Source organism: Ananas comosus, linkage group 17, assembly GCF_001540865.1.
Source record: "Ananas comosus cultivar F153 linkage group 17, ASM154086v1, whole genome shotgun sequence".
In the NCBI taxonomy this organism is placed as follows: domain Eukaryota; kingdom Viridiplantae; phylum Streptophyta; class Magnoliopsida; order Poales; family Bromeliaceae; genus Ananas; species Ananas comosus.
In genome coordinates, this window is record NC_033637.1 from 4,283,191 (window position 1) to 4,306,866 (window position 23,676).

The following is a 23,676-nucleotide window of genomic DNA, read 5'->3' on the forward strand; positions in this document are numbered from 1 at the left end:
AAGCTCTATCATCAAAAACAACTTATAAGTACGAGGGCGATCGTACTCATAATAGTATGGTAGCCGGACTCTATATATATATATATATACACACACCGCTTGTGAAATGCACTACCAAGCCATGGTATCCTTCGGTATTATGTTCCGAATTTGAATTATAATCTACGTACAAAATTAAGGCTTAGTTTGCTTCTACGTTCTCCGGTGAGACCGCAGAAAATATATGGTAACCGACTTATTGTGATATGCGGAACACAATATTATGTGCGGAAATAAATAGGGTATTTTTTCAACGTACTTTCTCACCGCAATCTTCCCGCAAACTCAAACGAAGCCTAAATATATAAAAGTAAATAAGTCAATCTAACTTTATTACAAATTAAAGGCCCAAAAAACCTACTTGTTCTTTAGGCGAAAAAAGCCCATTGGGCCTAGATGCCTCTAACCCTCCAACTAGGCGTCCTTGGAAACGCCATTTAATAGCAGTAATAATAATTATTATTAATTATTAATAATAATAATAGCAGCTTCCTCTCGCAAAACTACACGACGAAGACGACGACGACGAAGAGGACGACGAGATCTCTAGCAACCGCAATGGCGACGAAGGGAGTGGGAGGAGGAGGAGGAGGAAAGGGAGAGGAGCCCGCGTGGGGGGTTCCCTACTACGGCTACGTCCCCGTAGCCGCAGCCGCAGCCGATCTTCTACGTGGGCGAGAGCCCCTATCAATCCGGTATGATCCCCCCGAACGCCGTTTTCGGGGACGCGGAGGCGATCCCCCTCCACCAGACGATGTTCCGCGACAACCCCGCCCCCTTCAACTGCATCCACTGTGGCGCCTCCGCCCTCTCCCGCGTCAGGTCCCTCTCTTTCTCTCTCTTCCCCGTCGATCGCTTCTCCTTCTCCTTGGTTTTGATTCCTTATTTCATGAATCCTAGGGTTTTGATTTTGTTGCCGATTCGATCGACTCTTTCTCAGTTTTGTTTGATCGGCGCTTTTCTGATCACGCGACAATCGGAATCGTTTCTAATCTATTAAATTGTTAGGGATTTACGAAGGAAAGAAGGATTGAACAATAGGATTTAGGGTTTCTTTGTGTCATGAGATAATTTCCAAATGGATGAAATGTTCAATAAAGTTTATCGTTATATTTAATGAGCAATTATCTTTTAGGATATAAAACTTACCTCAACTATCACCCATTTTGATTTAATTATCTCACCTCTAAAAATTTTGAGTTTACTAACTAATTTTTTTAATTTATTTGATTTGAGCCCGCTAGTGATACTTTAAGTTCTAAAATTTGATCGCGTTGTTTATCTTTTGTGCAATTCACATAGTTAATATATTTTATGCAATTCACATAATTATTCATTTATTAAAGTAAGCAATTAGCTTAAATTTTGTGACCGAAGAGCTTTGTGTCCAAAGAGCCATTAAATTATCTAAATTAAACAAATTGAAAGATTGGGTACTAAAATCAGAACTTTAAAAGGTCGGATAGTCGAATCGAAATGCTTTATACTTCAAGTAAGTTTTATACATTTTTAACTTATCTGAGAATGTAATGTCCAGTAATCTTGCCCTTTCTATTTTGTAGAGAGTTAGTACGTTGAATCGATCTCATGTGCTTTATTTCACTTTAGGGTTTCAAGATCCTTTGTTTGGATTATATTATGCTAGATTAGATTAATTTAATTGCAGCAACGAAGCAACTGTCACAAGTGCTTAGGTTGTGTTAAATTGTTAACACCTTGCTTAATTTGTTCGAACTTTTCTATAAAGCGACAAGTCATAGGAAAGCGACTTGTGTGCCGGATTCTTATTGCGAGTCTCAACTACAAAACGGCATGTGTTTAGATTCTATGCAGTATGGTCAAGGAACCGGTAGTTCGTATGTGGCGCATATGCACTAAACGAACAACATTTTGGAAACACTCTACTTGCCAATAAGAAATAAGTAGAAATCGCACATTTGCGAAGCTTCTAAGTTCTAATGGTCATTTTGGGGTTATCTCTATCATCTTAACAATTTGTGGTAGACTATTATAGACATATATGGTGATTTGATGATTTCTTGTTGGGTAAACATGATTTCAACTGCAGTGGTTATATCTCGATTTGGCTTTGATATTTCATTCGTGATTGCTTTTCTCCTTTTGTGTTAGAAGTAATGTAGAAATATAATAATTTGTTTTTAAATTATACTGTAATGATAAAATTGATATTTTGTTGGAACATGTCATATAATTCATTTTGTTTGGGGTATCAAGTACATTAATGTAAATGATTAATATAATGTTGATTATCTAACTTAAAAGTGGAGGTTCAGAAAACTTGGTAGATGCAGATAAGTAATTTATGGGCAATAGTAACAATCATTAGCATGGTATTACTAAACTGGTTGTATCTCATTTGGATGCAATTGACCTTTGGATTCCTGATTAGTAGTTTCTGTCACAAGCCTGAATCTTTTGCTTTAGGAATTTCTTTGAGGTGTTATTCTTTTCTCCTTTTGGTGGTTGTCACATTGGTTGGAGTTTTCAGCATCACACTAGCATCGATCTTGTAATTTCAGTTCTTCGATTGGATATCTCACTGCAGTTCTTTGAACTGACGAGATAGCTTTGATATTTGTTTTATCTGTCATTTTGTTCATTAATTCTTGCTGCTAGTAATCGAAAATATAGAAAGAATGATGTTCGGTTTAACTTCTGCATAGGTCCAAACCAAGTCTGGCAGCTGTTGTCGCGTGCATGATGCCATTTATGATGGGGGTTTGCTTTCTTTACCCCTCCATGGACTGCCTTTGGCATAAGTACCACTATTGCCCTAGCTGCGGAGAAAAGGTAAATTTTTTTTTTCTTTTTTTTATCTTTAATCCTTTTGTTTTTTCTATTTTGAGTCCCTTTTAAATATAGAGCTGCAATTACTGTGTGTACTTCCAGGTTGCGGAGTTTGAGAAATCGGATCCCTGTCTCGTGATGGACCCGACCCGCTGGAGCGAGGAGAGTTTTGCACTTCCTGCATAGCTCAAAATGTGTCATGATTCTTTTCCATCAAATTGCTTTGCCCTTTCTTTTTTTTCAAAGTTTGAGTTGTACTTCACCTGTAAATGCATTGTTTCACACAAGCTGAAGCTTTATTACTGTTTTCAAATTTACTTACTTAACCCTCCTGCCTATTTGTCATAAGATGTTGGATTAGCAATTGATCTTGATCTTCAACTGTATCATCATAATAGTTATAAAGTCGGATTTAGCTCACAAACTTTGAGTTGGAGAACTTTGCAAGGAACTGTGATCTTATCTTTTGAGTTTTTAAACTCTTGAGAATGATAGGAGCAAGCAAAATAACACAGTAAGTTTTAGATTTACATATTTTGTAGTGTTTTGTATTTCACCAAATCAGTATTTTTTTTTTCCCGTGAATTTACTGGAATTTGGGAGTGTTTGAGCTTTGCCTTATCAGATGCAACTTTTTGACTCTCCACGTTCTCTTTAGCAACAGTTTAAGATGTCAATATAATCTAATTCCACCTTAATCAAACAGTCATATGCAATAATAAGCCATGCAATATTCGTGGCATTCATCAAGAATCGTGTCAGAACCCAAAAAATGGCAAACTTCTATTCCCGATTAAAAGAATTTCTATCATACTATGTACAACAAAATGCCACAAAAATTGTTCCCTCTCGTGTACAAAAAGCGGAGAGAAAAACTCCAGCACAGGATTTATAACAGCAGAATTTCAGATCAATAAACCTCAGCCAAATACCTTGCATTCTTCCTGCAACTCGCAACAACTTATCCCCTACCAGCTGCAGCTGTATGCTGATATATATAAATATATCCCATGATAAAAAAAAAAAGGCGTATTCTGTGACAAAAATCGCTATTGCTGATACTCTGGCCTCAGAACCCATCTAGACCCATGAGCATCTCTCTGCAATGTTGCTATTTCCTTCAGAAGACTCTTAAATAGCGGCAAATCCTCCGACCGTATCCTATCCTTAAAATGCTGTGTTATGCTCCCCGAGTCGGTCGACCCACCTCTTTGTTGCAGAAATGTACACAGTTGGCGAATCAATACTTCAGGTTGCACAACGACAGACCGGCCATTGGAAACCCTCGATCTGCTGTTCCTCTCGACTATTCTCTCTCTTCTGTTCGAACCTGAACCCAAGTCCAGGTCTTGTTCGATTGCGTCGCTAATTGCTCTTTCTTGAGTCCCTCGAATTCTCGCCAAGAGTTCGGCAGAAGACATTGCCTTTCCGGTGGAAGCACCAGCATGAAAATTAGGAGCCCTGCTTGATGAGCTTTCGGACGACTTTGATGAATTAAGCAGATTGGAATTCAAGGAGGAGCCAAATTTCCGCTGTACGGAGGATGGTGCCCCCGCCGCACCGGATCTTCCAGTCCACGTCGGGACGGCAAAGCTCTCGCGGCTTCTGAGCATCCGCGACTCGCGCAATGCTTCTGCCGCCCTCCGTGCGACTTGAGACGCCTGCTCTTCTAGCCGCATCTTGTCGTCGTCATTCGCGTTCATTATTGCGTCGTGGTTCATCGCGCTCTGAGAAAAGAATGAGCAAGAAAAAATATGACAATTGTGTAAAGGGGGCAATTTTTATAGAAACATCATGTGGTATATAGTTTGATTCCACTTTAGTTCAGACCGTATAACACCTTACGACTCTGAGGTTGCTGTTCTGGTTGGTCTCCGAAACTTCACGGTAAATAAATATTTGATTGAACATGCTCAATTTATATGGTATTATACGGCAATCTGTAATATGCAACCAGAAGAGCAACCGACTGACGGTTAAGTGTGATGCTCTGAATCACAAGATATTAAAGTGAAATCATGCTAATACCACAAGTATTTAAATTTCTCCCGAAAAAGAAAAAAGAACAAGTGCATTGGAAAAGGTCTCAACCACATTAACACTTACATGAATCCCTTGTGCATCAAAAAGGCTCTTCAATATATCTGTTTCTTCATTTATCCCATTACTGTTCTGATCCACCGGCACTTTCCCTTTATTACCGGATGTAGAAGCTCTTCCAACCTCGCTTGTTGTTTCTTTAGCTGCTCGGCGATCTAAAGGTGAAGAGCTTTCTTTCTGTTTCTTCTCGTGGGAAAGCCCAACGTCGACCTCTTCAGCCAACTGGCTAAAAATATTTGATGTCTCAGTAGAACAGCCCTCGTTATCCTCCCGGAAGGTGAAGAGATTGCGCATGTCTCTGGCTTTAAAGAACCTTCTCTGTTGAGGATTCTTCAATATCTTGTTCGTGAGGAAATGCTTGTATATTTGCCGATGGTAGACTTTCTCCTCTATTGTTCCGCGAGTTATCAGTCGGTAAACTGTTACATCTCGCGTCTGCCCAATCCGCCATGCTCGCTCTCTTGCCTGTTCCACACACATCTTAATCAGGTGTGACATAGAAATATAGATGAATGCATTTTACAGACTTCAAAAATTGATGACTACAAATTGATGAATGTGGAAACAACATAGGTGGAAGTCAGGTGTTAAAGCAATAAAAAACTGAAGAACCTAAAATTGAGCACTCTGAAAGTGAAAATCACATAAATCCACCAAGAAGGTAAACATGATGCAGTTCAACGAAGAAATCAGTAACTTCTTAGACAAAAATAACTCATTGAAAGTAAAAAAAAGGAAAAGATTCACCTAGAGTTTAGGAGTCGAGAAGGCTTTACGGTTTTGGCATGCTGAATAAAATGGCTAGAAAAGAGTGGAGATTTTCTTGAACAACAATATCAATGGGCTGAGTACCCAAATTTTTTTCTTGACTGTACCAGTTGCCATTTAACTTTTTTGCAAGCATGGAAACAAAATTCATCTAGTCAGCATCCCTAGTCTGGATCATATACAGCTAGAAAACGAAAAGAACCGCACTTACCAGTTGTTGCAAATTTGAAAAATATAAAGTCAGTTCAAAGATGCACATCCCTAGAATAATTACCAAAACAACACCTAATACAACTCACCCACAACTAACTTATTGTGAGGCAAGTCTTCAAAAATGTGAACTAGCCAATCCTAGTTTATTTATCATTCTAAACAAGGTTAAACCACAGCTTGTTGCTTCTACACTCTGTCAAACCATCGGGAAAATATATAATGAGGAATGCCTCCTAGGACTGACTACACCTGATTATCCGTTATAGATAGCGGCAGACAGCATATAAGCAAGAAACTAAGAAACTCCAAAGAAACATAAAAACAAAGGCTAGATACACTTTAGTTTACACAGTAGGCATTATCAATAGGCAAAATAAGACCGAAGCAAGTATTATAACCTGCATGTCAGTTGAAGGGTTCCAGTCGGGATCATAAATAATAACCCTGTTAGCTCCAGTCAAGTTCGTACCCAATCCACCAACTTTAGTAGTCAAAATAAAAATAAAAACTTCTTCCGAGTTATTGAACTCATCAATAAGCGCCATGCGCTGCTTTGCTGGTGTAAGCCCATCCATTCTCCGATAACTGTACTCATTAGCAATCAAGAAGTTTTCAATTATATCAAGCATTTGTTGGGTCTGGGCAAAAAGTAGTACGCGATGCCCTTGCTCCTTCCAAACCCTAAGAACTTGGTCCACAACTTTCATCTTCCCACTCCTTGCAATATTCCCATAATCAGGATGCTGATTTGAATGCTCCCTCTCTAATAAATCAGGGTGATTACAAATTTTTCTGAGTACATCAATCCCGTAAAGAGAATTTCTATTCCCATCGAATATCTGTTCCACCTCAGAACTAGCGAGAAAAGCCCTGTAAACCGACCGTTGCTCTGAAGTCAGGCTACAGAAAAGCACGTGCTCTGTTTTCTTGGGAAGTTGTGCATTAACGTCTGCTTTCATTCGCCTTAAAAGGTATGGCATGATCAAATCTCTTAACACAACTGCACATCTATAAGCTGTGGAGACTTGCAAAGGTGTTGCATTTGCATAGCCACCAACTGTAATAGGAACAGCGAATTCCGCCTCAAAAATCGGTAAAACTCCTAATTTTCCAGGAAAAACAAAATCAAAGAGAGACCATAGCTCGCTCAGTTTATTCTGAATTGGCGCCCCCGTCATGATAATTCGATGGACGGTCTGTAACTGTTTGCACACTAGGGTTACCTCTGCATTAGGGTTTCTTATCCTGTGACCCTCATCTAAGATAGCATATCCCCATTCCATATCAAGTAACTTCTCCCCTAACAAGCGAAGTTGCTCGTAAGTGGTAAGGAGCAGCCCTGAATCTGAATCCACAACATGGGCTATTAAATCATCCCATTTTTTTCTCGATTTCAAAGAGCGCGGTTGTTCTGTATCACTGTTGACAAAAGCTTCACTATCAGAACCACTTTCATCGGATTTTGCTACTTTTTGTTTACGTACACCATTTGCAGAGTCATGCAGTATTTCAACATCAAAGTCTGGATACCATTTTTGGGCTTCTCTTTGCCACTGCCGAAGAAGGGTAACAGGGCAAACTACAATACTAGGTTTGTACATTTTACTGAAGTGTAGAGCGCCAAGAAAAGAAAGCACCTGTACGGTCTTACCCAGACCCATTTCGTCTCCAATAATCCCACCAGCCCTTTGGCAGTGTAATTCCCAAAGCCACTGTACTCCCACTTTTTGATAATCAAAGAGTTTTGAGTAAATAACTTCGGGAATTTTCAGACCTCCCTCAAGGGTCACGCAAGTTGGGCCTTCATTTTCTGTATTCTCTGATATTTCTCGAGTTTCTTCCTCATGATCTGAAGCAACTGTATCTTCGCCCAAATCCCCATCTGGAAAAGAAGAAAACAAATGTAATAAGCACCTTCTTTAGTATGGCAAAATGCTGACCGGTCACCTACGAGGTTTGTACAGATGCAGGAAGAAATTATTGTCTGGACCAACTCCGACATGGACTGGACACAAAATCTCAATTTTGGAGACCTCAAAATCTAAATGTAACCCATTGATGTGTTCTACAACGTAGGAGAGTCCTTTATATATCAAAAAGCATAATCTCTGAAGATCTGTTTTTTTCTAACGAGCAATGGCTCTTTCTACACCATTGATTTTTTAGATTATTTAATGCTTAAATACTATGTTTCAACAATTTATGACTTGTTACATCTAGGCCTTCTGAAAGCTGTAAATCACATCCAACAGTTTAGATTGAGGGTCCTCGATAATTGAACTATAGGGGATGGTCGTTGAATGGTGTGACTAGATACATGTAATAATATCTCAATTGCACCAAAGGAAGCTTACCGCTCCCATCCGAGACTTTTTCCTTTCTCAAACCAGCTTTCCTCCATTTCTTGTCGGGCAAGGGCCTCTTTGTCCGTCGAAGCTTTCGTTTTTTCTTCTCTGATTCCTTCGAACCTGGAGAAACTGGCCGTTTGAGAGGTTCTTTAAGCCTCTGAAAAGGATGAGTCGGTGCATCAAGTCTGGGTAGAGCCTCTGGGTCGAGCAATTTGGTCGTAGGACGAGCTTGTGCAATTTGTGACATCAATTGTGCAACTTTTGCAATGCTGGCTGATGCTAGGGTTTCCGATGGGTCTTCCTCACGAGCATTTTGCTGATTTGACGTTCCAGGTTGTTGAACACGACGCTCAAAGCCTTTAAGCTTATGAAATGGTGTTAATATACCCTTCCTAATCATTTCATCCCTCTTCTGCAAAATGATATTGGAAGATCAGTACAGAGGCTATACTTATTTATATTTTGATATCATGCAAATAAAGATATAACTTCATACTGTTGGAATTTCTGGGTAAAAGAAAAGAACAAAGTGCCACTATGGCCTGTCGGCAAAAGCACCAACAATGCCTAACAGGCCCAAAGATAAAAGATATGCTGAGATGAAGACAAACTAGTAAAAGACAGAGAAGCTCCTTAGCACATTACTCACTGTTTCAATAAACCCAAAAGAGGCAGCATCCAACGTTGCATCAAAATCAGAATCTTCATCATATGCAACAGTTTTGAACCGCCGTTTCGGATTCTTATCAGAGCTCTCCGGTACTTTTGATTTCTTCTTTTGCTTTGGTTTCTCTTCAACCAATTTTGCAAGTAATTCGTCGTGCCCAATGCCACAGGCCAAAACATCCTCACCAATTTCTCTTTGAATCTGAGCCTTTGTTCTCTTAAGGCTTTTTAAACGATCAGCTGCAAGTGCCTCCTGAAGAGTTAATCCACCGTTGGTAACTTGAGCAGAATTATCAATATTTTTCCTCTTTGAGTCAACCCCTGTATCAGCACAATCATTATCCTCATTTCCTTTGTCCACAACAAATTTAGCTTTTTCAACAGTAGAAGCTACAGCATCAATTTCAAGCTCCACAGCCCTTAATTTGTTATACAGTTTGATTTGGGCTGTAGATGATTCATCCACTTCTTTTCTTGCATCTTGTTCTTGTTCCTTTGAGCTCCCTCCAGAATCACTCGCATATTTAGTGTCACTTTTTGCCTGCATGACACCAAAGATTTTTTGTTCAAGAAATGTTGTACGTAAATTGCCAAAACTTCAGCAATATTTAAATACTGATGACAAATTGCTAAAATCAGAAGGTAACAACATAAGTCAATTCTCACGGCTTAAATCTTTTGAGTAGATTACATTTAATTGATATTGAGGGGAAGAAAGAGATCTACATTTCTCCCGGAGACTTGCACTGAAAATTGTCAAGTAAACATATAGTACAGAGTCTTTTCATGTCAATCTTGTACATTCAGAATGGAGTTGTTATTGATAACAGATGTAATCAAACCCATATCTCCCCCTCTGTTGCATTAAAAGAAAAAACTTAAGTACAACACAGAGTATTCCTGACAAAAACTACTATCATAAGAATACAAGGCCATTGGCCAAAATAGAGAAAGAAAGAACAAAAAAAAATTCATCTGTAAACAAGGATAAGAATGCTACCTCTGACAATATTTTTCGTTCAATGTCTTCTGGATTCGCAGATGTTATTCCGAGACTACTTAAAAAAAGGCGGTCTTCATCGTCTTCCTCCATCGTGCCCACGTTAGAAATAAATTATCTCACGTTAGCCCGAGCAGCAACCAGAAGAGGCCGTCATTTACACTGATGAAGAAATACACATAAACCCAATAAGCAGTAAAAAAGCATCATTTAAAATACAAGTTAAGAGTGTCTTAGCACGATGAGCAAGTGTTACACACAAACAAAATTTGGTTCCCAGGAAAGTTCTTTCGGAAGAATTCAGTTCCTAATTCTTCTTCATCATCATTGGCGACTATTCTAGTCTGTATCCAACTTTACTTAAACTTGTCCTTCGTCCGCTGTAATACTAACCTTACAGTTGATGAAAATTAAATCTCACCATTAATTCTACTATACTTTGATACACAAACATCATAATTTCATCTTTGATTCCTTTCCTCTGTAAATTACACTCTGCTTATTCTAGAAAAAATTTGGATGCTACTGATTCTTACTACTACCAAAACGACTGCATCTATCAACTCAAACATGCAATCACATTGCATTGCCACCAAATCACAATTAGGTAAAATCGCATAATCGATTTCACACAATACCAACAAAAAACCAAATTAAAAGCTATAATCACCGCCATTATGCAATCCTTTACAAAATTAGCGCAATAACCAGACGATTGCGGGAGAAACTACAAGCGGATTGAAGAGCTCATCGTTTTAGATACGGGTTTCGATCACCAAGAAAAGGGATAATGGAGAATTAGGGTGGAAAGAAATTGGAAAGGGATTGGTGAGAGATCGAACCAGAGGAAGAGGGGAGTGAATCGTGCGGGAAACCCTCGCGCCACGAAGAAGGGGCATCGTCCCCTCCCGCCTCTGTCCCTCTCTCTCTCTCTCCCCCCGGTCGACTCAGAGTCGGTCTATATTAAAAGGGAGGATGGGTTTGGTGAACCGGTCAAGGACCGGGTCTCATTTTTATTGAACCGGGTGCACCAAATCAGTCGTAAACCACCCAGTAATCTACTCTCATTCCACCCTGCGCCCCTCTTAAAAATAATTTTAAATTTAAAAGCAGTTGACGTGACGTGGTGCATCACGTCCATAGAAACTTCACCTAAATCAAACCAGTAGAGCTTCCGATCGTGATGTGCGGCTTATAACGCGACACGTCATCATCCATGTTTCGAGAGATGCGAATCGCACCCTCGCATCGTTAGGGTAGTTAAGGTGCGTCCTCAGCACGAGCAAAGTTTAGGTGGACTTTAAATACCATCACATGATTCCGTGTTCTTTTATTTTAGTGTCTTGTGATCTAAAATATATATATATTTTTTATTTTAGGGTCTTGTGATTTAAAATATATTAATTTAGTTTTCTATAATTTTTTTTTTCATCATCTCTCTGTTAATTTTTTGTTAAATTATATACAAAAATTTTAATATCCTATCTATAATTTATCGAATATTTACTTTAATATTTTTTAATTTTATCTTTGGCAATGATTTCAGAAAAAAAATTAGTGGAGCGAATAATAAAAAAAATAAAATAAAATCAAAGAGTACAAAAATAATATACTTTAAATTATAAGATACTAAAATAAAAAAGTGCGAAACCCGTACGGGTGATATTTGAAATTTTTCCTTAAATTTTAATGGCTCCAAATACCAAACACCAATTACACCATCTGTTGTTTGCACTCAAAATTATTTATATTTAGGCTTCTATTTAAAAAAGAAAAAGACATTTTTGCAACAATTATGCCATTCTAAATTAATTTTATTACATCTTGCCCAGATAGTAAAGAATTTAATCAACCATAAGATGATAACTTCATAATACAATGATATTTTTCAAAAAAAGATAATCTTAAAATTCCTAATGTTAAAGAAACATGTTTGATGAGTAGAGCATCATACAAAAGATTCTCATTTTTGCAAAAACTAAGGAGCTAATGACCTTCTAAATTGAGCATATTTGATTCCTATTTAAAGAAGTACAACATTACAGAAAATCCCCTGGATATTTCGAAAATTGTATTTGCCCCCAGACAAACAAATCAAGACCTACATATAACCCCTCCGATAAATTGAAAATCGCAAAAGTTGCCATCCAATAGAGAGAGATAAAGTACAAATATATCCGATCAGCATCTACATTTCTCCCTAAGTAGCAGGGAATAGAAACATATACCAACTAAACAAAATTCTAACAGTGATGTAGCTCAACAAACAGAATTGTATCAACTTCATGAGAAACAAGCTCAATTTTAGAGATTAAAGTTCCTCTCTGCTCTCGGATAACTATGCTGAAGCAAATTAAAACCTCTGACTATGAGTTCTAGAAGATCAGTCCAACGAAAACTAATCGAAGGGAGAGAAGTAATTAGAAGAAAAAAAAAGCCCGGGCGATTTTGAATCAACGTCTCTTCTTGCTTCCTTTTGCAGCACTCGATTTGGACGGGCTCACGAGCACGTAGATGAAGAGTGCGACCAACGAGAGAACAGAGACCAATGATCCGTACTTTGCTAGTAGCCTCTGCAAGGTGATTCACACTATTTTTGTTAGCTTGATCGGATCAGATTACATGACTTCAACATGTGAAATCGGTATGTTAGTTAAAGACTTTACCTTAGCCTGTAGAAGTTTTGGACGCGAAGCACGAGTAATCCAGAAGGTGAATGTTTCAGAAATTAGAACCACAAACATTAGAATCCACATGAGAAACATAAATTTTTAGTACTAAAATGTAATAATAAATAAACAAAAAAGGTAGTGTCAAAGTGTCTCACCCATTCAAACTTCTTCTCAGGGGGCCTCTCTGCAAGAATATCCAAAGGAAGAATAGGACTAGAGTAGGCCTCCTACATCAGAAAAATAAGTAATGTTAAACAGAACGTAGCTTTCAGAATAACTTAGCTTCCATGATAAAGGTAAAATAAAAAGTAGAAAATTAGAAAGGAATGTCCCAGTCCGTGGGAAAAGAGCCTCAGGAAACTAGTTTCACGCTTTACATCAAACATGTAGTCTTGATCTATTCATTACAGGCCAAAATTACTAATATATGACTTTTAGTGCTAAACTAAGATTTGGCAACAGACGCATGGGTAGTGCCTAAATTTAGACAAATTGTGATTTCATCCTGGAAACTTTTTTTGACTTAACCAAATGCTCAACGCTAACAAATTTTTGCAGCATCCTCACTAGGTTTCTCAAATTCTCGCCTTTTTTAGGATGTGCTCTCCACATGGTCAAATCTAATTAAAGTGATGCTTCACCAATCATTTAAAAGGCAATAGAGTCTAAACTTAAGACAGTATAAAATAGGTAATTAACATAATGATGAGCGAGAGAAATGCACAATCCCTAAAAGACACCAGGATTATGAACAATAGATGAGTTTAGGGAAGAAATTGCAAAAATTAGGTAAGATTAGGGTCTACTCTGTTAGTGAGAAATTCTTAATATGCTAATTAGGGTCTACTCTGTCAGTGAGAAATTCCTAATATGCTAAATTCCAGCAAGTATCCCTAAATTTAAGCCCCAACTCTACACTGTCACATTGGATATCTGTTTTCTATTTACAAACAAAGAGAGAGTGAAAAGGTAAACCTGTAGTGCAGCTTTTGTCGGAATACGGAACTTGATGACAGCAGGGGCACCATGGAAGACACCCTTCACCTTGGACTCTAACACAAAGGAGTGAGAAGCAGTTGCACCACTAGGGGTAACAAAAAGTAAATTTGTCAACAGATTATATGACAGGAAACCAATTGAATAAAAGCACGAGATGATAAGACATGCAACGGACTCACGCATCAAGCTTTTCCCAAGTTTTTGAGGTAGTACCAGTGACAAGATCAAATACATCGTTAGACCAACTATCATCATTCAGGCTCACATCATAAGCAGTCCTGGAATTGTTGCAAATTTCGTAAATAAGCAATTACAAAGAAACCACTACGATTTATTTTTAAAGGGAAAACTCAATGAAAATGTCCCTAATAAATAGTTTACTTGACAAAAAGCAGATAACGCCTATCAATCAGTGCCAAGCAAAGTCAGCTACAGTAATAATATTGCCCTATCTTATGAGAAGTATATGAGGTACAAATGCATTACAACATATTATTTGTAAATAAATATCAATTTACACAAAAGAGTATAAAACCTAAAGCAATAGAATCACTAACCTGTAAAAGTTTGAAAATTATTGTAACTTATCAATCATGAATCCATGATGCAAGTGTCGTCCAAATGCATAAATGAGTATTCAACAAGTTTTTGGAACTGAACACTTAAAAATTAAGCCCAACCCGAATCATATAGCCTTTGCAGATCCTTTAAATATCCCTTGAGTATCCATGTTTCTTATCTAAATTTCAAAATGTCAGATACTCCTATGAAGCATTCAACATGCATAGGGCGTAATGATATCTCATACTAATCTGATACAAACACAACAAATAAAATCAAGTATCAGTGCATCATAGCCAGAAATTATATTCTATAGGTATTGCACCCGTTATCTTAAGAAACGATTCACAAATTGAAATCCTTTCAGCTTGCGATTAACAAAAGATCCATAGAACAAATCAAATCAAATCAAATGACATAAAGACTATATGAGCATCATAAGCAAACTCCAAAATATACACCCCAAAAAAAGGGCATCTAAAAACTCGTGCTTTTACAATTTATACAAAGGCAAAATGGAACAAATCGAATTCAAAAAAAAAAACGAGGTGTTCCCCAACACAGAGTAAATCACAATTCTCACATATAGCACATGTACAGAGGCCGATCAGATTCAGAAATGGAACAGATCATAACCGGATGTATCGATCGATCGAATCGAGAAAGCAAACAAAATACTAGGGCTGCGATTAGGTTAAGAAGCGTACGCAGATCCCTGGTTGTAGAGATCGATCGAGACGGAGACGCGCTCGGCCCCGGACTTGAGGCGGGTGAGGCTGACCTTCTTGTGCGCCACCACGAAGGGCGCGTCGGAGCTCGCGATCGCGGGGGAGCCGAAGATAAGGTTGAGGACGACGAGGAGGAGGAGGGGGAGGGAGATGAGGGATCGGGATCGGGATCCGCGGATCGCCATGGATTAGGGTTTCAGAGGAGCTCTCTCTCTCTCTCTCTCTCTGGATCGCGTCGACCCCGTGAGCGAAGGGTACAAGAAAAGAAGTGGACCATGTGTTTCGAGAAGAAACTTCGCGTGGACGCGGTCCACCACGTCTATGCGGCATACGATTGGATGGTCTATAAATGATGTGGTAAACTCGGCGCAGGGAAAAACCATGACGAACGTGGTTTTGGGCTGCTAATGGGCTTGCTCTTGGAGAAAAGGTATTTAAAAGCCCATATAAGTGGGCCTGGACACAATATCTTTGGGCTTTAACATCTATTTGGGCCTAATAATATTGTGGTATTTATTTAAGCCCACATGAAAATGTATAGAACGTATTTGAATTATATACCATTTTGACTGCTATAAACCATTCAATTTTTCAAAATTTTAATTTTTGTACATATCTTTCGGTTTGTTTGATCTAAATTATTTAATAATTCTTCCGGTGTAAAATTTTACGCAAATTATATTTTTTTTAAGATAAATATATTATGTGTTAATTCTTGAACCTTCTAAAATTTTAAAAATTACATATAGGTCTCAAATTAATTAGGCCCATTGAAATTAAAATATTACAAATTTTAGTCTTTAGAAGGGCCAAATTAAAATTTTAACTTACAAAATTTGTGGCCTACGAAAAAATTTCCTTACAAAACTTTATAATGATCTTTTTTAAGATAAATTTGTCATGTATCCTTGAACCTATTAACATTTTAAAAATTATCCCATGAAGATTAAAACATTGAAAATTTTAGCTTTTAGAGTGGCCAAATTAAGTTTTTTTTTCCTAACAAAATTTGTGGCCTACGAAAAATTTTTTCTTTCCAAATTTTTTCTTACAAAACTTTATAATAATTTTTTAAAAATAAACATATTATGTATTTTTGGCCCACCTCAAATCCACGTTCTGGTTTACGTCCCTGTGTGTGTACGTGTGTTTCACATAAAGGACAAATATTGACATAGGAAATCTCCATGTGATAGGACGATATACGGAGACCATTATTCCTTTGAATCTATTGAATATAAAACCCCAACGATCACGTTTTTATATCCACACTCTATTTTCTTTTTTTAACTTAAAAATATATATATATATATATATATAAGCTGGGGCTACTATACTCTTATGAGTATAGACCCACTTATACTTATAAATTTTTAATCATTGATTGATGGGATGTGTGGTTAGGATGATGATGGTCTCCACTTAGAATGATAGTGGTCTTCTAGAGTTGAGTGGGTAGTTGGTTAAATAGTATGATCTAACGGGAGAAAATGATCAATAGAATAAATCTAAGGGCCGAAAACTTATGAGTATAAGGGAGCCAATACTTATAAAAGTATATATATATATATAGAGGAAGGCTACTACGCTTCTGGAAGCACGGAGTCTTCCGTGCTTCCAGGTCGTTTTCGATGTTGCAACTTTCGAATCGTCGATCGACTCCGTTAAATTGATCTAGAGTATTTGAAGTACTTGGAAAATAAATTTTATAATTTTTTGATATCATTTGCCTAGTGATCGAAGGGACTCAAAATTAATAATTTTAATGGCCGTGGTGAGCCGTTTGCAAGTTTAACGGTGTAGAAAAATCCAAATCACGTGAAATTTTGATAGAAAATTTTTTATACTATATAAAGTTGCAAAATTTATTTTTTAGATACTTCAAATACTCTAGATCAAGTTTAACGGAGTCGATCGACGATTCGAAAGTCGCAACATGGGAAACGACCTGGAAGCACAGAAGGCTCCGTGCTTCCAGAAGCATAGTAGCCTCACTCTATATATATATATAAAGAAACATGATGATTTAATTATAGTATTTAAACATAGTGATTGAATCACCGAGTTTTAACTTAAAAATACCACTTAGACACTCACATGGTAAGAAAAAAGCTATATATACAAATATAAATTTGTTATGGCACTTTATAAAAATAAAAAATAAAACATGGAGGGTCTAAATGCAAGAAAAGCCTATTAAATTTTAAATGCTATGATAAAATTCTAAATATCATGATTAAATACTACATTATAAACCTTAAACCCTGTAAATGTAGGGTGTCAACACATTAATCATATTTTTGGATGCATGTAAGGGCCGTTTGGTTACATGTAGTTACAACTGCACTGCAGTTATAACTGCATGTAAATACAAATTCAATGTTTGGTTTGACGTATTTAACTTCAAGTGTTGTAATAGAAACTGCAAAAGGAGGTCCAACTATAGCAGTTGAAACTACGCCTAAATTGGCCGCAGTTTTCACTGCAGCAGTTGAAGAAAATAACTTTAAACAAAAAATATGCTTATCTCCTTAATTACTTTTTAAATAAAAAATATTTTTCTTTCTTGCATTAGAGATAATCTCATCATTATACATATAAAATGATAAACTTTTAAAAATTATTTCTCAACTGCATGCAACTAAACAAATTATTTATAATCGCAACGCTTTCTACTACATCCAACTAAATAGAATGCATGTAATTACAACTGCTATATTTTCAACTATACTATATTTGTAATTACATCTAACCAAACGTGCCTAAGTGAGGAACCTTAATTAAAGCATTTCTCTATATACTTCCCCCTGCCCTAAAAAGGCCAACACACTTGATTGAGTAGCAGATCTGGCAGTTGAATATTAATCATCTTCCTCTGGACATTATGAAAAAAGGGCATAGATGAGCTGTTTCATGTGAGTCTATCACCCATATTTTTTCTTTCCTGTTATTAGCATTTTAGGCATATTTGATCCAGCTTCTATTTGGCTTTCAATAACAGCAATCTTTAGTACTGGATGATTGAGTGTTTAGTAGATTGAGTGTTTGACCAAATAAATAAATAAACAAAAGCTTCTAATGTAGTTGAAGCAAATATATATATATATAGAGAGAGAGAGATGTACATTAAAGCAAATATATATATATAGAGAGAGATGAGCTAGAATACTATCGATAGCAAATGGGCTCCATTGCCACCCATTTGCTTTCGATGATGGAGCCTTCAAATTGACAATCAGTACCGTTGAATATGATCTATACCACTTGAAATGTTTAGAAATCAAATTTCATACATTTCGATATTGTTCTCTTATCCATCTAGTAGACACAAAAATAAACGGCTGAAAATGAATATTCTTTAAAAAATGATGATAGGAGTCTTGTAATCAAGATCAAAAGTATAGATCTTGTTTTAAATAGTTTAAAGAATTTTTAACAAAAATTCAATTGATTTGGATATTTTTACGCCATTAAACGAGAAAACGCCTTATATTGACCATTAAAATTATAAATTTTAGAACCCTTTGATTATTAGGCAAATGATGTTGAAAAGATTTGAAATTTAATTTCTAAGCACTTCAAGTGGTATAGATCTTGCTCAATGATACCATTCGTCGATTTGGAGGCTCTATCATCGAAAACAAATAGGTGACAATGGGGCCCATTTGCTATCGACAATATTCTAGCTCAAATATATTACTAAAAGTATTTGGAAACTAAATTTCATAATTTTTCGACATCATTTGGCTAGTGATCAAAAGGTCTCAAAATTGACAATTTTAATGATCGCTATGATGCGTTTGTGAATTTAACAGTGTAAACTAATCTAAATCTGATGAAATTTTTATAGAAAATTTTTTTTACTAAGAGTAAGATCAGTACCTCTAATCTTAAATTCAAGTCTTGTATCATCATTTTTTATGATATTTTTATTTTTAGCCGTTCATTTTTAGACTACTCGTTTGATAGGTAAATGACGTTGAAACATTATAAAATTTAGTTTCCAAATACTTTCAATAGTGTAGATCAACTCTAACAAAGTCGATCGTCGATTTGGAAGCTACATCATTGAAAATAACTTAGTAGCACGGAGGTTTCCGTGCTACCAATAGTATACCAGCCTATATATATATATATAGAATTCGGCTGGAATACTATTAATAGTAAAACGCTCTTTTTGCTATCAAGTTTTTAACCCTTGGATGAAAAATTGTAGGGTCAGGATGATGTTAGTCGGTTAGAGTTGAGTGGTCCCACTAGGGTTGAGTGGTCCCCACTGGGTTATAGTATTTAATCCAATAGTTAGAAATAATGAAAAGAGTTGATCCAAAGGCTAAAAAACTGGTAGCAACAATGAGATTTTGCTACTAATAGTAGCCCAGTTCAACTATATATATATATATATATATATTATATATAGAGAGAGAGAGAGAGAGAGAGAGAGAGAGAGAGACGAGAGAGAGAGATGAGCTAGGCTGGTATACATATCTCGGTAGCACGGAGGCCTCCGTGCTACCAAGTTGTTTTCAATGATGCGGCTTCAAATCGACGATCAGTTCATTAGACTTGATCTACACTATTAAAAGTATTTGAAATTAAATTTCATAATTTTTCGACATCATTTGGCTAGTGATCAAAAGGTCTCAAAATTGACAATTTTAATAGTAGATGTGATGCGTTTGTAAATTTAACGGTGTAAATCAATCCAAATCTGATGAAATTTTTATAGAAAATTCTTTTCACTATTTAGAGTAAGATCAGTACCTCTGATCTTAAATTCAAGTCTTTATCATCATTTTTTATGAGATTTTTATTTTCAGCCGTTCATTTTTACACTACTCGTTTGATAGGTAAATAATACGAAAAATTATGAAATTTAGTTTTCAAATACTTTTAATAGTGTAGATTAAGTTTAACGGAGTCGATCGTCGATTTGGAAGTCGCATCATTGAAAACAACTTGGTAGCACGGAGGCCTCCGTGCTACTGATAGTATACCAGCTTAGCTCTAATATATATATATATATATATATATATATATATATATATATATATTATATATGAGAGAGAGAGAGAGAGAGAGAGAGTTGGACTAGGCTACTATTAGTAGCAAAATTCTATTGTTGCTACCAGTTTTTTAGTCTTTGGATCAACTCTTTTCATTATTTCTAACCATTGGATTAAATACTATAACCCAGTGGGGACCACTCAACCCTAGAGGGACCACTCAACTCTAACCGACTAATATCATTATGACCTACAATTTTTCATCTAAGGGTTAAAAACTTGATAACAAAAAGAGCGTTATATATATATATATATATATATATATATATGTATGCCTCATTGTTGTTTTTTGTTTTCTTAATTAATTGAATTTCTAAATGAAATAATATAGCAGGAAATGATGAATTACATTCTACGTATTTATTTGGCAATAGAAAATAAATATTTGAAAGCAGTATTTTTTGCTTCCGAGTTTTCTTTCCTTTTTATTTTATCTATCACTTTAGATGACTCGCAAACTAATCAATCATCACAATAAAGATAAATCCTATCACTGGTATATTAAGTTTTATTAGTGTTGAATAAATAAAAAAGATAATAATACCAAACGAGGCTATAGTTCTGTGCTTAAAAGCGAAAGTTTTAATTTGATTATTCTAATTTTACTACAGAATAATTAAAATGTTAAAAATTTCAAACTAAGGCCTCGTTTGCTATAACTGCCATTTTTTAAACACTAATTCTATATATTTTAATGTGTTAGAAGATAGGCTCTTTTTTATTGTAATAGTTGGTTAGCTTATAATAATACATCCGGCTAAATGATAGATGATAATTTATTTTTTTAAAAAATTGGAAGCAGAACTAAAAATTTATTTTCTAATTTTTATTTTTTTGCTGTCATATAATAAATGCTTCTAATCCGCTGTCTATTCCTACATCTTTTGATGTACAAAATTTTATTTTAAAAAATGGAAAGCAAATATGATACTCCTAATTCCTAAAAAAAAAAACATAAATATAAAAAATAATATTTTAACATAATATTTTTCCTAATAATAGAATCAACCAGGGAAAAGACAACTCTCAATGCTCATATGATCATATGCTCAATATTGAGGTACAAAAAAAATAATGTTGCTACTGACTTTTTGCAAAGAACATAATAATTAGGCTGATGTATCTGTCACAGAAATTCTACTATGTATGATTATATATCTGGCCACATCTAATTGGTTGTGATAATTATTGAATAATTGATGAGTGGTGCATTATGGGGTGTTTGGTTTTTCAAAAAAAATAAAAAATAAAAAAATTTTAGAAAATAATTTTCTGACTGCAAAAATTTTATCTGTTTGGTTTCCAAAAAATATAGTTTTCTAAAAAATTATTTTTCTACTTGTATTGAAAAGTCTATTTTTATTCAAAAATAAAATTTATAGAAAATATTTTTTTACACTTTTATGAAAAACTAAACACCCTCTTTTTAGTGAAAAGGAAAGGGTACTCTTTGATTTATAGCTCAAGAACCCTGTTGGGAGAGAACAAAGCTAGAAGATACTACAAGTTGCCTTTTAAGATGTTGAAAAAATGTATAAACACCGACTGTCCCTAGAGCAAGTGGCAAAGAACTTGGTGGTTGGTATTCGAGGTCTCAAGTTCGAATCCTAGTTGATTCACATTTCCAGCTAAGTTTATTTCTAAATGAAATAGACGAAGCGGGTAGTTTGCTACCTATCTCTCAACAAAAAAAAATGAAAAGAAAAGAAAAAATGCATAAACTAAAAGATAGTGTGAAAGAATAATATTTTTAATATTTGATATTCAACAGGTACACTAATAAACTGTTTAATTTGTAAAGGTTTCATTTTTATCATCCATTCCGTTTTTTATATGTTCTGTTACTATCCTATAACTAATTTAAAATCATGATTATATTAGTTAGAGATTTATTAAATATTAAAATGTAATAATACAAATTAACTTCTTTTTTTTTTTTGCTTAAACTTATTACATATAAGCACTAAAAATAATAAAGACATATCAAAACCAAAAAGCCATTATTTTCCTCTATTCCTGCAAAGATAAATATATTTATTTTTTAATTATTGTGTATCAAAATGTGTAGCTGGAGACTTATCACCATCTAATTATACACACTAAACTAGTTGGTAAAACATCTATCAAAAGTGTATCTTTCTACGACGAGAAATACATGGGATATCCCACTTTTGGATATTGTTGATGTATTAAATAGGGATAATTGCATATATACTCCTCATACGTTTGAAAATATTCGATTTACCTATACTTTTTTTTTCTTTCTAAAATATCCCTCATATATTCCACCGTTATTGCAAAAATCAAAATACCCCGCAGTTATCTCCTATTAAGTTAATTTGAGTTAAACGTGAGTTAAACATCTACCACAGTTAAAAAAAAATTAAAATACCAATTTTGCCCTTAATTTAAGGACAAATAAGAAATGTTGGTGACGGTAGAGAGGTATGTTGGAAAAGATCAAAAGTCAAAATATTTTTTTGTGCCCCTAACTTTAAGAGCAAATAAGAAAGTCAGTGATGGTGGAAGGGTATATTTGAAAAGACAAAATAGTAATTTTACAGAGATAACAGAATTAATTAAAAGATTTTAACTTTAGGGTGCGTTTGGTTCACATTATGAAAGATTACTAGGAATAAAAAATATCCGAGAATCTTATTCCTATTCATCCTATTACTAAGAATATAGAATTCCTGTGTTTGGTTCGCACGGTAATATTAATTAGCCATGTAATTTAATATTGCAAAAAATATACAATTCATTAATTTATTTATTTAATTAATTTTAGATAATGTTACCAAAAGTTTCAACATCTTTTTAGAAAAAAGGGAGAGAGAATATAAGTTAGAGAGAATGAGCATAATTAAAAAAATAGAAAGAAAAATATAGTCGAAATTAGAGGGAGTGAGAGAGTTGAAATTTTAGAAAGAGAGAGAGAGAGAAAGCTTAGTTTAGAGAGAGAAAAAAAAGTTGAATTTTAGAGAGAAAAATAAATTTAGAGAGAGATATAAGGTTAGAGTGTAAAGAAAAATAATATCAATTAGCCGGCGGATAGGAAGAAAAAAAAAGATTAGATATATTATGATTATTTCAATCCATTAATATGAGGATACCTACCCTCCCTCAAGAGAATGAGATTAGTACTTTGGGATGAATCATATTCCCAAGTGAATCCAATATTACCAACTAGATTACTTAGTGCATTTAGCCAAACACTGTCATATTTTTTTATTCCCATTGGATTACTAGGAATCTTTAAAAAATAGCGTGAACCAAACGCGCCCTTAGGGTCATATTAGAAATAGGTTGAAACGTAAAAAGGGTATTTTCAATATTAGCCTTCTAAGAGAGGTAGATCAGAAAGTCGGAAATTTTTTAGGGGTATATAAGCAATTGCCCCTATTAAATGTCCACATGGAGGGGCTAGGGTTTAATGCTTAGTTTGGTATTGAGGCCTATCTACTGCTATTAGATAAAATGGAGTTGGATTAAAAGCATGTAGGAATATGTTGGAGCCACAAAAATATATCGTAACCGACTAATCGAACGTAATATTACGTATGGAAACAAATATGATATTTTCTCATCGTACTTTCTCACCGTACATAATGCAATCTCTCCGCAATCCCAAACGAAGCCTAAAATTTAGGGTGTAATAATGGTGTGTAGAGTTTAATAATAGTATTTACAGTTTAGCAATTAATAATT

The 23,676-nt window shown here is 35.2% G+C and overlaps 2 protein-coding genes and 1 pseudogene across 4 annotated transcripts; 1 reads left to right on the forward strand and 2 right to left on the reverse strand.

The window, feature by feature from the left end:
* On the forward strand, window positions 502–3,283 carry LOC109723609 (annotated as a pseudogene).
* On the reverse strand, window positions 3,609–10,873 carry LOC109723100 (DNA excision repair protein CSB). Of its 3 annotated transcripts, none has more exons than XM_020251314.1 (7): window positions 10,785–10,873; window positions 9,943–10,104; window positions 8,926–9,483; window positions 8,283–8,688; window positions 6,327–7,810; window positions 4,954–5,412; window positions 3,609–4,574 (listed from the first exon to the last, which is right to left on the reverse strand). In XM_020251314.1, the coding sequence occupies exons 2-7, from the start codon at window positions 10,033–10,035 to the stop codon at window positions 3,897–3,899; spliced, it is 3,678 nt and encodes a 1,225-aa protein (XP_020106903.1). In that variant the 5' UTR covers window positions 10,036–10,104; window positions 10,785–10,873; the 3' UTR covers window positions 3,609–3,896. The 3 variants fall into 3 exon arrangements, with proteins under 3 accessions (XP_020106903.1, XP_020106905.1, XP_020106904.1); XM_020251316.1 differs by lacking the exon at window positions 10,785–10,873 and adding an exon at window positions 10,613–10,776; XM_020251315.1 differs by lacking the exon at window positions 10,785–10,873 and having other exon boundaries at window positions 9,943–10,603.
* On the reverse strand, window positions 12,063–15,162 carry LOC109723582 (translocon-associated protein subunit beta). The gene is made up of 6 exons (XM_020252016.1): window positions 14,882–15,162; window positions 13,793–13,891; window positions 13,590–13,698; window positions 12,770–12,841; window positions 12,609–12,614; window positions 12,063–12,515 (listed from the first exon to the last, which is right to left on the reverse strand). Exons 1-6 carry the CDS (start codon window positions 15,085–15,087, stop codon window positions 12,396–12,398), a joined length of 612 nt encoding a protein of 203 aa, XP_020107605.1. The 5' UTR covers window positions 15,088–15,162; the 3' UTR covers window positions 12,063–12,395.

Bases quoted from the DNA above. Each gene is read 5' to 3' on its own strand.
- LOC109723100 (XM_020251314.1), bottom strand. From the start codon at position 10,035: ATGGAGGAAGACGATGAAGACCGCCTTTTTTTAAGTAGTCTCGGAATA. The intron at 7,811-8,282 runs GTAAGCTTCCTT...CTTCTTTTCCAG, and splicing joins AAAAGTCTCGGATGGGAGCG to ATGGGGATTTGGGCGAAGAT. The intron at 4,575-4,953 runs GTAAGTGTTAAT...TTCTTTTCTCAG, and splicing joins TTGATGCACAAGGGATTCAT to AGCGCGATGAACCACGACGC.
- LOC109723582 (XM_020252016.1), bottom strand. From the start codon at position 15,087: ATGGCGATCCGCGGATCCCGATCCCGATCCCTCATCTCCCTCCCCCTC. The intron at 13,892-14,881 runs GTACGCTTCTTA...CAACAATTCCAG, and splicing joins CTCTACAACCAGGGATCTGC to GACTGCTTATGATGTGAGCC. The intron at 12,842-13,589 runs GTTTACCTTTTC...TTTCTGATGTAG, and splicing joins CGACAAAAGCTGCACTACAG to GAGGCCTACTCTAGTCCTAT.